Source organism: Nematolebias whitei, chromosome 21 (genome assembly GCF_014905685.2).
Source record: "Nematolebias whitei isolate Nwh7 chromosome 21, NemWhi1, whole genome shotgun sequence".
Lineage (NCBI taxonomy): Eukaryota > Metazoa > Chordata > Actinopteri > Cyprinodontiformes > Rivulidae > Nematolebias > Nematolebias whitei.
The window spans coordinates 450,762-462,660 of record NC_056518.1 but is presented as its reverse complement, the minus strand read 5'-3'; the positions used below and the strand labels follow the sequence as shown (position 1 = coordinate 462,660).

Below are 11,899 nucleotides of genomic sequence, written 5' to 3'. Positions count from 1 at the left end.
CGGGGGAAACACTGTAATACATTATATGCTCATATCTTATTTTATTACATGCTGGGAGCTTTATGGTGGGGTGGGTGGTTGTGCTGGGAGGGGGGGCTCCCTCCTTTGGGTAGGGGCGATGCCGTATGTTGTTCTGTGGCACTAAAACAAACTGTTAAATGTCAGCACATAAACATGTTAACAAAATCCTTTTTTTGTCTTCCTCCCCTTTGACTTCTGCTTCTGCAGCGGCTTTTTATGAAAGTTTTCAACAAAATGAACTCCAATGATTGATGCATGTTGAGAACAGCTGTTTTTTGTTGGGGCTACGTTTTGCAGTTTTCTGTGATTATGTGAGTCTGAGAGCAAAAGTCAAACATGTTGATCCGTTTAATGTCATTTATTACACATTTCATTGCTCTAACGGTCAGCTTTCTTTCGTATCTTCCAGAAAATATTTTTCAAACACATTTAAGCAAAATGCTAGTGCATGTGCAGGCGTGTACACGTGAGATGACACTGGAGGGCTTTACCAAAATATGGCTACTTTTTCTCATGACAATAACATTTTAAAGTAAAGGCCAGTCTTTGATAATAATTTTAAAAAGTTGAAGAAATGTGTCTATATTTATTCAACTTATTTATTAAATAATGAAAAGTCCAACACTTAGATTTTTTTGAATATACAGTGACCCCTGGCTATAACGCGGTTCATCTTTCACGTCTCGCTGCTTCACAGATTTGCTTCGTGCTTTGTGTTCTGCATTCTGATTGGCTAAACCGTCTCAGTAGTTACTGTAGTTATTTGTAAAAAACGTTTTACAGTACTGTTATTTGTTAAATGCTTGGGCCTGTACAAAGGTTTTGTTCTTTGGTATGAATGTATTATGGAGTATTTCATTGTATAATAATTGTAAAAAAATCAAGGTTACTACTTCACGGATTTCGCCCATCACGGGTTCTTTTTGGAACGTAACCCCCGTGAAAAACGAGGGTTCGCTGTGTATTGTAACAAGAAATATCATTGTTTTTAATTCATTCAGCAGCTTGGTGTAAAATTGAATTAGTAGGAGAAAGGGCAGAACCAGTTTGATTGTAGTGGTTGCATGCCACTGACTTAGTGCATACAAGGTGTTTTTAGTGCCGTCACTGGACCTGATGAAAATATGTAGTATATTGTTTAAAATGCTGGTGTGCTGCACGTGGACATTTATGTCAGGTTTTTGTTTGTTTTTTGTCTGTGCAGCAGGAGAGTCCAAATCTAATAAAGCTTTTGTGATTTCAACTAGGTTTAGTCCTTCCTTACAGAACTTTTACTAATTGGCTTTTGTATGAATGTTTCTGTGCAGTGCCCTGAGATGACTTGGGCTGTGATTTGGTGCTAAATAAACGATCTAATTGAACTGAATTTTGTAGTAATGATAACACGCTTCAGTTTCTGTGGGACTTTGATGCAAAGTTTAGAAAATAAAAACCTAATTTATAATTATTTATAATTTTTGACTGAACTACAAGATTATAATCTGTTGTTGACAGGAGTGCTTGAAATTGCTTTAGTGTGAGGCAGCTGGCCTGCTTCCACCTGTGTATGGTGGAAGCAGGCCAGCTGCCTCTGCTGCTGCACACTGCAAACACAAGACACTTTTAAATACACACTCTCTTAGCCTGCCCCCTACTGTTGCCGTCTGACTGTCAAACACACATGCATGCACTTTCACGCACTCGGGGGGAAATAACCCTCTGAAATCCTCCACGGATCAACGCATTGACTGTGGAAGCTGAAAGTTGCGTCAGTGAGTCTTAGTGGGTTTTCTTCAGCCGCTCTCTGCTTGTTAAAAGCTAATGATCAGTTTGGAGATGAACGGGTCAGAGGACTTTGTGGAGCATACTGCCTCTGGTGGTTTGGTTAGGTACTGCTCATCTTCTGGTTCTTGCTCTCATTAGCATATGATCATTTTAAAATAGTAATCCTATTAATTTAGCAGATTTTGTAAAGTGCATTTTCTGTCTGTAAATAAGCCCCATTTTATTATTTTACAGGTCTTTTGTAAAGTTTGCAGCAGTGCTTTTTTTTTTTTTTGCACAGCTCCTGTTAGAGAAAATAAAAATGAAACAGCATTTAAATAGATCACATCTGGGGTTTGTCACATCTTCAGGTGTTTTTTTACCAGCCCAGCAGAATAAGTTTTGTTTGTATGTTTGTTCAGTAAATGAGTGCAGCGTGATCCACCTGACTAAGTTGACTGAAGTGAAAGCAGTGTGTTTTTGTGCAACGTGCTGAAGCAGTCTGACCTCACCCCTTCACAGTAAATCACTCCACCTCACTCACATTGTTCTGCTCTTGTAGTTCTCCCAGTGACCAGTTGGTGTCACCGTGTCCTCATTTCCTCACCAGAGAGGAGAAGGGCTTGATTTGATTCAGTGACATTTACAGTGAAGATGCTTTAGTCACTTTGTGTATTAATGCAGAAATCAAACAGATTAGCATCAGTCACATGACAACACATCTTCTGTCTACATGTTGAGTGCTGTACTTGCTTTGCAACTGTATAATACATATGGTAGCAACATATTATGACATGCATTTCTCTCTGTCTGTTTCCTGCAGCTGAAGTGAGTTAAGTGTTGGCCAGCTGAGCGCTGTCGATCCAGAGGCCTCCTACCCTTCCAGCCCCTCCCCCTCCCCTCAGCATCACCATTCTGTACCTTTCTCTTCACACCTAGAGTCTGCTCATTCCCCGAGACGCAGGTCAATTACCAACCACAATGATCACTTCGGAGCTTCCTGTCCTCCAGTAAGTGCCAAGAGATCACAGAGCAAACCTTTGGAAAGAAACAATAATAATTCAGTATAATCATCACTCTCAAAACGTGATAAATTTACTCTCCATCCCTGAAGACTTGTCCATCCTTATAGAGCAAGAGCATTGGATACTCTAAAGTCCTGTGTTGGTGTCATTCAGGGACTCCTCCAACGAGTCTGGGGCAACAGATGCCGTGGGTTTGAGTCTGAGCATGAGTGAGATGGAGGATCCAGAGCTCAAAGGAAAGAAGAAAAGAGGGAGGCCTGGAAAACAGGTGCAGGTATGAGCCGGAGAAAAGCAAAGTGGGGCTATTTTTTCACTCGTTGCCTCCACCCTGTCTGTGTTGGTCTGTGGTTTTGTGCATGTTGTTTTTGAAGGCGGGCAATAATGTATGTGTCCATATCTGTGCTCGTTTGTTTGTCTGTTAGCAGAAATATCTCATGAACCGCTGGGCAAATATATCTTAGTCAGTTTTACAATTTTAACCTTAAATTAGTGTGGTGGTATTTAGGACTGATCTCCAACTCATACTCGGAGTTCAAACAGGTCAGGTTGTGCAAAATCTTATTTTAGAATTTTGCCATTAACTATTTGGAGTCTACTCTGTTAGCAAAATATCTTATGGACCATTACATAGATTTAATAAAACTTTTAGAAATAAATTGGATGTACATCTACAACAGACAAGCTTTTTAAATCAGTCCATTTCTAGATGACCACTAAAGTCAGTCGAGCTTGGTCAGCACTATATTGACTACAACTTGGTCAGTTTTACAGCTATACTGTGAGCATGACAAGTCACGATAAGTTCGGATCAAAGTGCAACATCTACTATTGTACAACCACGAACGTGTACGTTGAAGTGAAAACAAGTTACAAGTTTTTCTGTCTTTGTGAATGACACTGAGTTCATTTGTAATTGCTGTTTCATCTCCGAAGGCGTCCAATAAGAAGCCACGGAAGTCGCCAACTGACAAAGCCATGGGTGTGGTCAGAGGGCGGGGCAAAGCAAATGGCGTGGCTCAGTATAATGGAAACAGTGGAGACCCCGTCACTCTGTTTGAAGTTGTCAAAGTGGGCAAGAGTGCAATGCAGGTGGGTGTAACTTATGTAAAAAAAATTACAATTTGTTTTTGATGTTTCTTTCAGAATTAAAACAGCTACATGTGTTGCCTCACATTCTGAGTACAGTAGTCCCTCGTTTATTGCGGGGGTTCTGTGCCCTGAAGCCCCACAATAAGTGAAAAACAGTGAAGTAGGGATACAGTAGTTCAAGTTCAAGTACAGTAAACTTTATATTGAGGCTTTAGGCACATTTCCAACACTCTTGCAATGTTCTAAACTCTTAAACCTACATCATTTTAACAACATACGTTACTAAATTTTACTTACTAGCTCTGCAGAACAGCAGTTCTGGTCCAACTCTTGTATTTGGACTCGGTTCGTTTCTACAGACCCATCCTGCTGCAATGAAGCTCACAAATCAGTCCTCTCTTAAATCTACTAATTTTAACAACAAGCTACTATATAAGTATATATAGCTACTAAATTTTACCTACCAGGCTCTGCAGAACAAGAGCGGTTCATTTCCGTCCGACCCGATAGATGAAAAAAGTCCCGGTGCAGCATGACTGAAGCCCACTGCTCCATCCAGCTTGATGTGCATGTGCTGCTGCTCCAGGAACAAGGCTGCCCAGGACTTAGTCCACCACCTCTGGCCCGGTCCGGACCAGCACTGCACGACCAGGACCTGACTGAACCCCACAGCCATTTGTCGCCTGCAACTCAGGATCTGGGTCACACTGAGTCCAGATCACCTGCAGCCCAGCCACTCAGCAGTGAAGATACACCTTGAAGGATGAGCTCATCTTCAGGATTATTTGTGACTTTCCCACCAGTCCTGTGAGCTCGTCCTTACAGAACTTCTGACCTTGCTGCAAAACTCTCCCTCCATTTACAGAAAGCAGTGGTTGAAAGAGCAGCGTTGACTTCTGGGGAATGGACTGATGACTTCTGGGTAACGTAGTTCTTTAGACTGGCAAAACGGTAAAGGCTTAATGAAAGAAAACTACAAAATGGCGACGCATTTTTAATTTAATTTATTTATTTATTTTTATTTTTGGAAAATATTATGTACGGTACACTGTATGTACACAAACCACGATAGATGGAGTGCACGAAAGTCAAACCACGAAGTAGCGAGGGACTACTGCAGCTGTAATTAATCTGGAGGGTCTAGTTTTTAAACATTTGATGCACATGGCTTGTGCACGTCTTGTGACAGTTAATTGTTTGGATTATGGGTGTTTGCAGTCTGTAGTGGATGAGTGGATCGAGTCATACAAACAAGACAGAGACTTGGCGCTGCTGGATCTGATCAATTTTTTCATCCAATGCTCCGGTTGCAAAGGTGAGACTACACAACTTGGTTTTCTGTTATATTGTTGTTCAGATATTGAAGCTGTTGTTGTCTTATAACACTTAACTGTTAACTGCTGCTGTGGCAATGAAATGTTGCTGTTGCACTTGTAGTGAAATGACTGTTTGTGTCTTGGACTAACCAATATGAATGTCTGTTTGTAAACAGGCACAGTGAGGATAGAGATGTTCAGGAACATGCAAAATGCAGAGATCATCCGTAAAATGACCGAAGAGTTTGATGAGGTAACAGGATGTTCTCATCTGTTGTTTTTCCTGCTATGTTAAGTAAGTTGTAAACCTTATTCCCTACACATCTGCAGGCTTGTTAGCTACACCCATGCACTCTATTTCTGCTATTGTTGAGCTCCAACTAGAGGAAAAAAGTTTGTCATGAACGTGGAACTTTTTTTAATGTTTAGAAAAGAATAAAACTGAAATAGCCTTGGCTCAACAGATTACAGCAGTAAAGAGACTCTTGTCATTGGTTGTAAATATGTATGTAAACCCTGCCTATGTATTTATTTACTGTAAAACAGTCTCTGTACAGTCCCTAATGTAATGCACAACTGTGACGCAGATGAAAAACATTTCCAGAGCAGATTCACTCACATGCACGTTTCAGCTGCTGTATTAACAGAAGCAGATCATCTGATGGTTCAGTTTGTGTCCACAGGACAGTGGAGATTATCCTCTCACCATGCCAGGCCCCATGTGGAAAAAGTTCCGCTACAACTTTTGCGAGTTCATTTGTGTGCTGATCCGCCAGTGTCAGTACAGCATCATCTATGACGAGTACATGATGGACACGGTGATTTCTCTCCTCACTGGCCTTTCAGACTCTCAAGTACGAGCCTTCAGGCACACGTCCACATTAGCAGGTACTTTATGGTTTGTTGGTGTTTATAAACACTAATGTAACTAAATGTTGAGGCTAGAAGTTCATTCATTGTGTCTAAGATTGTGGTTTGTCTATAAGCTTTTTGCAGCTCTTCCACATACAGTTAATAATAACATTAATAATCTAAAGCTGCTTACATTTCGTTGTCTTTAAAGCAGACAACAAACATTTCTATTACAAACGTTATGATGAGGGGTGTAAATCACCAGCTTTACCACGATACAATATTATATTGATTTGTTTGTATGACGATACGATTTTGATTCTATTCGATTCACAAGTCTGCGATCGATATATTGTGATATCAAATGTCCATCTCATTTACATATAAATACTAGGGATGGGGCCGATCCGATCCAGTATCGGTATCGGCCTCTGATACCAGCATAATTTACGTATCGGATTTTTCCGATCCACCTGCCGATATTTCTGATCCATGATGCATGTTGGCTTCAAACTATGGAATGGATTTCCTGAACGGAGGCGTGTCTCATGAACCCAGAGTAATAAGACCCACCTCACATTCAGGAAATCCAGTTCATAGTTTGCAGCACCTACAACGTGAGGACTGAGTTAGCAGCACTGTGGCTAACAGCTAACAAACTTTTCATCTGAACATGTCGCTGTGTGGAAGTATTTTACACTAAACACCACAAGACAAGACAGCAACGTGCACTGTCTGCAGAGCCATAGCGCCACATTAAACCACGGTAAAGTTAGTTTTACGATGGACATTCGAGCTCCGGGGCTTCAGTGGGGCGCTGCTCTTGCTGAACCTGTAGCAGGCAGCCCGACCCTCTGCGTCCAATCTGCCCCTCAGTCTGCCCGTCTCTGAGGAGGGACAGACTGAGTGCGGCTGCCCCAAATCAGACTGCCTGCTTCGGACTGAACAAGAAGAAGACGTCGCTGAAACCACAGAGCTCTAATGTTTACAGAGACTTCATCATAATTAATGACCAACCACTATCAGTTGTAGAAAACAAAGGATTTCACAGTTTGATACTTACAGTCAAGATCTAGTTTACCCTCCAGGAGATATTTATCAGTACAACAGTAGACAATCATAAAAAACATATGATTTGAAAATTATATTAAAAACATAAACTGCTACATTATAAAGTGATGTAAAATACTAAAAACAGGAACATGTCTGTTGGTTTATGTCATGAACTAGCAGATGTTTGAAGACATTTAACATTTTATTTAATTTAATTCATTTATTCATTAATTTCAAAGAAACAATAAAAAAATCATCAAAAAGAAAACATTGAATGAAAAGAGTTCAGAAAGAAGAAAAATCTTTTATCTGCCCCTTATTTTAAAAAATATAAAACAACTTTAAACAATCATTTAAATTAATCACTTTAATATCCACTTTAAAGCTAGGAATAAAAAAAACATGTTTTGTGTTAGAATTTAATTCTAACTTTAAATCTTATCCAACATTAATAAAACTTACCTCAAGTTGCCTTTTGGACATGCATGTATATATTTGTACAAATTGTACTTGAGAGGAGATTATTACAGCCTCATGTAAAATCATTGATGATCATGATGATATCAGAACTGGATCGGTATCGTCCGATATTCAGATTTAGGTATCGGGATCGGAAGTAAAAAAAAAGTGGATCGGTGCATCCCTAATAAATACATTTACAAAAACAATTGAAATATGATTTAACCATTTTATTTCTGTTATTACTCGCACCAGGCTTTTAAATAAAAACATTTTTTTCTTAATGAATGAAAAAATCAAAAGTATGACCTGTTCAGTACAGTCTCACATTTCTCATGTTCAAGTACATTTTTGAAACCAGTTAAATTAAAAGTGTCCTGATGACCTCTCAGGTCTCAAGAAACAAAAACAGATAGTGAGCTCACGTAACATGGCTGTCAATGTCGTGTGTGTTCTTCAGGTGAACGGACACATTTGTTGTTTCCCTCGAGTATTTGAACTCACACTGGCACCTGTTGCACACGACACACGGAGTTTTGTCTGTTGAGCCGTTCTTCTGTCAGAATCCAAAATATTTCCACAGAGTTGATTTAAATCCAGCAGGAGAGTGAATTTCATTTTCTGTGTTTTCTGCCTCGTCTGCCATGCTGCTGAGGCGGCTGCAGAGCTGCAGCTGCGCATGGAAATGGTGACACAGACGTGCCTTGGGATTTTCAAAATAAAAGTGTATTTTAAAGATGACGATATGAATGGATGTTTTAGTTTTCCACAATATAATTGAATCATTAATCATTTAATCGATATATTGATTTAAATCGATGTATTGTTATACCCCTAGTTATGTGTGTGTTCTCTTATTTTTTATAATTAATAAAATCTTATGAACTAGTGACTGATTTTATTGAAACGCTCATTGATAACTGATCAACCTTCGGAGTTAGCACAACCAGTTGTGGAGGTTATCGTCAGCACGAAGCTCCAGCAGATCCTGCAACTTTACAGAACACCTCAGCCTTGACAACGTTTAGCTAAACTGCTATAGCTGTGATTTCTCATCATGAGATACTCTTCGCTTACAACTCTGGTATGAAAACTGGCGGCTGATATGCATTCTTTTCACAAATGTGTGAACTTTGATTGTTACAGAACTTAATACATTCATTTCGTCTGTAGCGATGAAGCTGATGACGGCACTGGTTAATGTGGCGTTGAACCTCAGCATTCACCAGGACAATACCCAGAGGCAGTACGAGGCTGAGAGGAACAAGATGGTCGGCAAACGGGCCAATGAGAAGCTGGAACTGCTGCTACAGAAGAGGAAAGAGGTTGGCTGTTGTTTGATACTAAAACTAATTCATATGACGTTTTGTAGATTATGACAAAAGCAGATGTTTTTTATGGAAGAAAGGAAAAGTGCTCCATTTGATCTGTTTTCTTCCAGCTAAAAGGAAAGTAGTTATACGATGTTGCTTTCTCCTCCATCCAAAGTGGCCATTCAAATGAAAAACCAACAAAATACAAGTTAGAGTTGATCAGTTGGTCATTAGAAGCTTTAGTTAAGTATTTTCTGTAACTGATTTCCTGAACAGCTCCAGGAGAACCAAGATGAAATAGAGAACATGATGAACTCCATCTTCAAGGGCATCTTTGTGCATCGCTACAGGTAAAGTTTCTTATTGATCTGTTCAAACAAAGAAAACTTTACATGACTTTGTCTTTATTGCATTTTTAGGGATGCTATTGCTGAGATCCGAGCTATCTGCATTGAGGAGATTGGAGTGTGGATGAAGATGTACAGCGATGCCTTTCTTAACGATAGTTACCTGAAATATGTTGGATGGACACTCCATGACAGGGTACGTTGTGTCATACAACTACTGCTTATTATCTTGGAACATTAATAAACTCAGCATTTGTTTATATTTGAGAGTTGTTTGCGTAAGCCACTATTTCACTGGGTTGGAGGTTAGTCTGAGTGAGGATGCCGTCAACATGACTTGAAACGTATGCAGGGGTTCTCAGTTTCTGCGTTTCCATTCAATTCAGTTTATTTCTGTAGCTCCAAGTCACAACAGAAGTTGCCTCAGGGCACTGAACAGAAGCAGTCACATACGTTATAAATGCCAGTTAGTATCAGAGATGATGATGCAGAGGCTCGCAGTCTTGTTGCTTGAATTTTGAATGTGTTCCAAACATTTGTGCTCCAGATCAGAACAGCTGCAGATTGTCGGGCTGTTTCTTAATTTACTCTGTATAATCCTTGGGCACCAGAGTTTGGACTTGTTGGGCCAGCTTCCAAGCTGGGTACAATGTGGGCAGCGAAAGAATGTTGTGCAATACTTTTACAAGCCATGCAAAGAAAAATACTGTAGGTTGTGATTTTCAAGGAATAGTCACACAAAACCTTCTTACTGGTTGCAAACGCTCAGAATTCACTGAGAGCTGAGAATTTGACAACTTTCTCGCAATTTTGCGTCACAACTACTCCAGTAGTCCCAGCTCAGAGATGCTACATTAAGATTGAACTGTCTCATTTTTCAGCAAGGAGAAGTGCGTCTGAAATGTCTGAAGGCTCTGCAGAACCTCTACACAAATAGAGAACTGTTCCCCAAGCTAGAGCTCTTCACTAACCGCTTCAAGGTAATGCAACAAAAAGAATCACAACCACTTTGTGGTCTCATTTCTGTATGTTTGTTCAACTTTTTGCAAGTTTAAGTTTAATTGTTGACTGTTTTTTGGTAGGATCGAATTGTGTCTATGACGCTGGATAAGGAGTATGATGTGGCTGTAGAAGCCATCAGGCTGGTAACGCTCATTCTGCAGTGAGTGTCTATGGTCTTTTCTGCATGCAGGGATTTTATGTTTAGTCCAATCAGCTTGGGATGTTTTGGTTATACTTTGATACAACCACGGTTCATTTTGGCCTCATTAAAACCCGTTGTGATTGCCTCGTGCAGAGGAAGTGAAGACGCTTTGTCAAATGAAGACTGTGAGAACGTGTACCACCTGGTTTATTCTGCTCATCGGCCCGTGGCTGTTGCTGCTGGAGAGTTCCTTCACAGGAAGTGAGTCCACTCGTTACACGTTCTTCTCTAAACTTGTGTAGAACTCTGTTTTTACCGCATTGTTTTCTAATGTTCCTGTGCTCCTCGACTTCGTTCCCCTCCTGCAACTCTTCATCATGTCTCAGATTGTTCAGTCGCCACGACCCCCAGGCCGAGGAGGCCCTGGCTAAGCGCAGAGGAAGGAGCAGTCCCAATGGAAATCTCATTCGAATGCTGGTGCTTTTTTTCCTGGAGAGCGAGGTAACATGGAAGAATGCCCACCTTTCAGTCTGATTACATGTGATGCTTTAACTCCTCTCTGTCTGTATTTCTTCTGGCTCTGCTGGTAGATAACATCCATATGATTCTTTGTCATGTTTGCAGTCATTTCAGGCTGATTAAAAGAATGTCATTCAGCTGCCTGCATGAAGTCTCTTTCATTGTGTTCTAGCTTCATGAGCATGCAGCTTACCTGGTCGACTCGTTGTGGGAAAGTTCTCAGGAGCTGCTGAAAGACTGGGAGTGTATGACGGAACTTCTGCTGGAGGAACCCGTTCAAGGAGAAGAGAGTAAGAGCAGCTTTTTTACTCTGTTGGTGTTTGACTCCAGAAGGTTTCAGCATGGGTTTCTTCACATCACAGATGAAAAAAGAGATGATGCAATAAAATCTAGATTCTTGAACCTTAATCTCCTTTGGCCCCTGTCTGTTTCTGAGCTTGCTGATGTTTTGTGTCTCCATATATCTTGATTCTTTTCTGACTACCTGTCTCTGCAGTGTTATCAGACAGACAGGAGAGTGCACTGATCGAGCTGATGGTGTGCACCATCCGACAAGCTGCCGAGGCACACCCTCCTGTTGGCAGAGGCACTGGCAAACGAGTGGGTTATCTACAAACAGCTTATTTACTCTAACAGGACTCAGAGATTTTAATTCATTAAATCAAAGTCTAGGTTTTGTGGTTTCAGGTCAGATTTTTTAAGATTGAGTCTTCTGTTTTGTTCAGCTTTGTATAAGGCAGCACATACCGTATTCTCCACCGTACACGTCGCACCACCCTATAAGTCGTATCAGTCCAAATATGTCTAATAAAGTGGAAAAATCCATAAATATGTTGCATCTATTATGCGTCACCGCTGATAACCTGGAAATGTGGGCCGGTGTTGTGCCAAAAATCATTTGGCTGCCAAATGGCGGCCGCAGGAGCGTGCACGGGGGGACTTTAACAAGAATTTAAGAAGATTAATACTTAAAAGCAATTATTTGTTTGCTCGAAATTATATTAAAGTGTCCAAAAAA

At 40.5% G+C, this 11,899-nt stretch overlaps 1 protein-coding gene across 1 annotated transcript in view; it reads left to right on the top strand.

Annotated features, from left to right (window-relative positions):
* Positions 1-2,591: 2,591 nt before the first annotated feature.
* stag1a (stromal antigen 1a) overlaps positions 2,592-11,899 on the top strand; it is a gene marked incomplete in the record, with an annotated part of 37,004 nt that continues 27,696 nt past the window's right edge. The window contains 15 exon segments of the mRNA XM_037695143.1: positions 2,592-2,774; positions 2,943-3,063; positions 3,723-3,878; positions 5,097-5,193; positions 5,371-5,447; positions 5,878-6,082; positions 8,732-8,883; positions 9,148-9,221; positions 9,291-9,414; positions 10,100-10,198; positions 10,301-10,380; positions 10,516-10,623; positions 10,749-10,863; positions 11,054-11,171; positions 11,378-11,481. Coding sequence (XP_037551071.1) covers positions 2,746-2,774; positions 2,943-3,063; positions 3,723-3,878; positions 5,097-5,193; positions 5,371-5,447; positions 5,878-6,082; positions 8,732-8,883; positions 9,148-9,221; positions 9,291-9,414; positions 10,100-10,198; positions 10,301-10,380; positions 10,516-10,623; positions 10,749-10,863; positions 11,054-11,171; positions 11,378-11,481 — 1,659 coding nt within the window.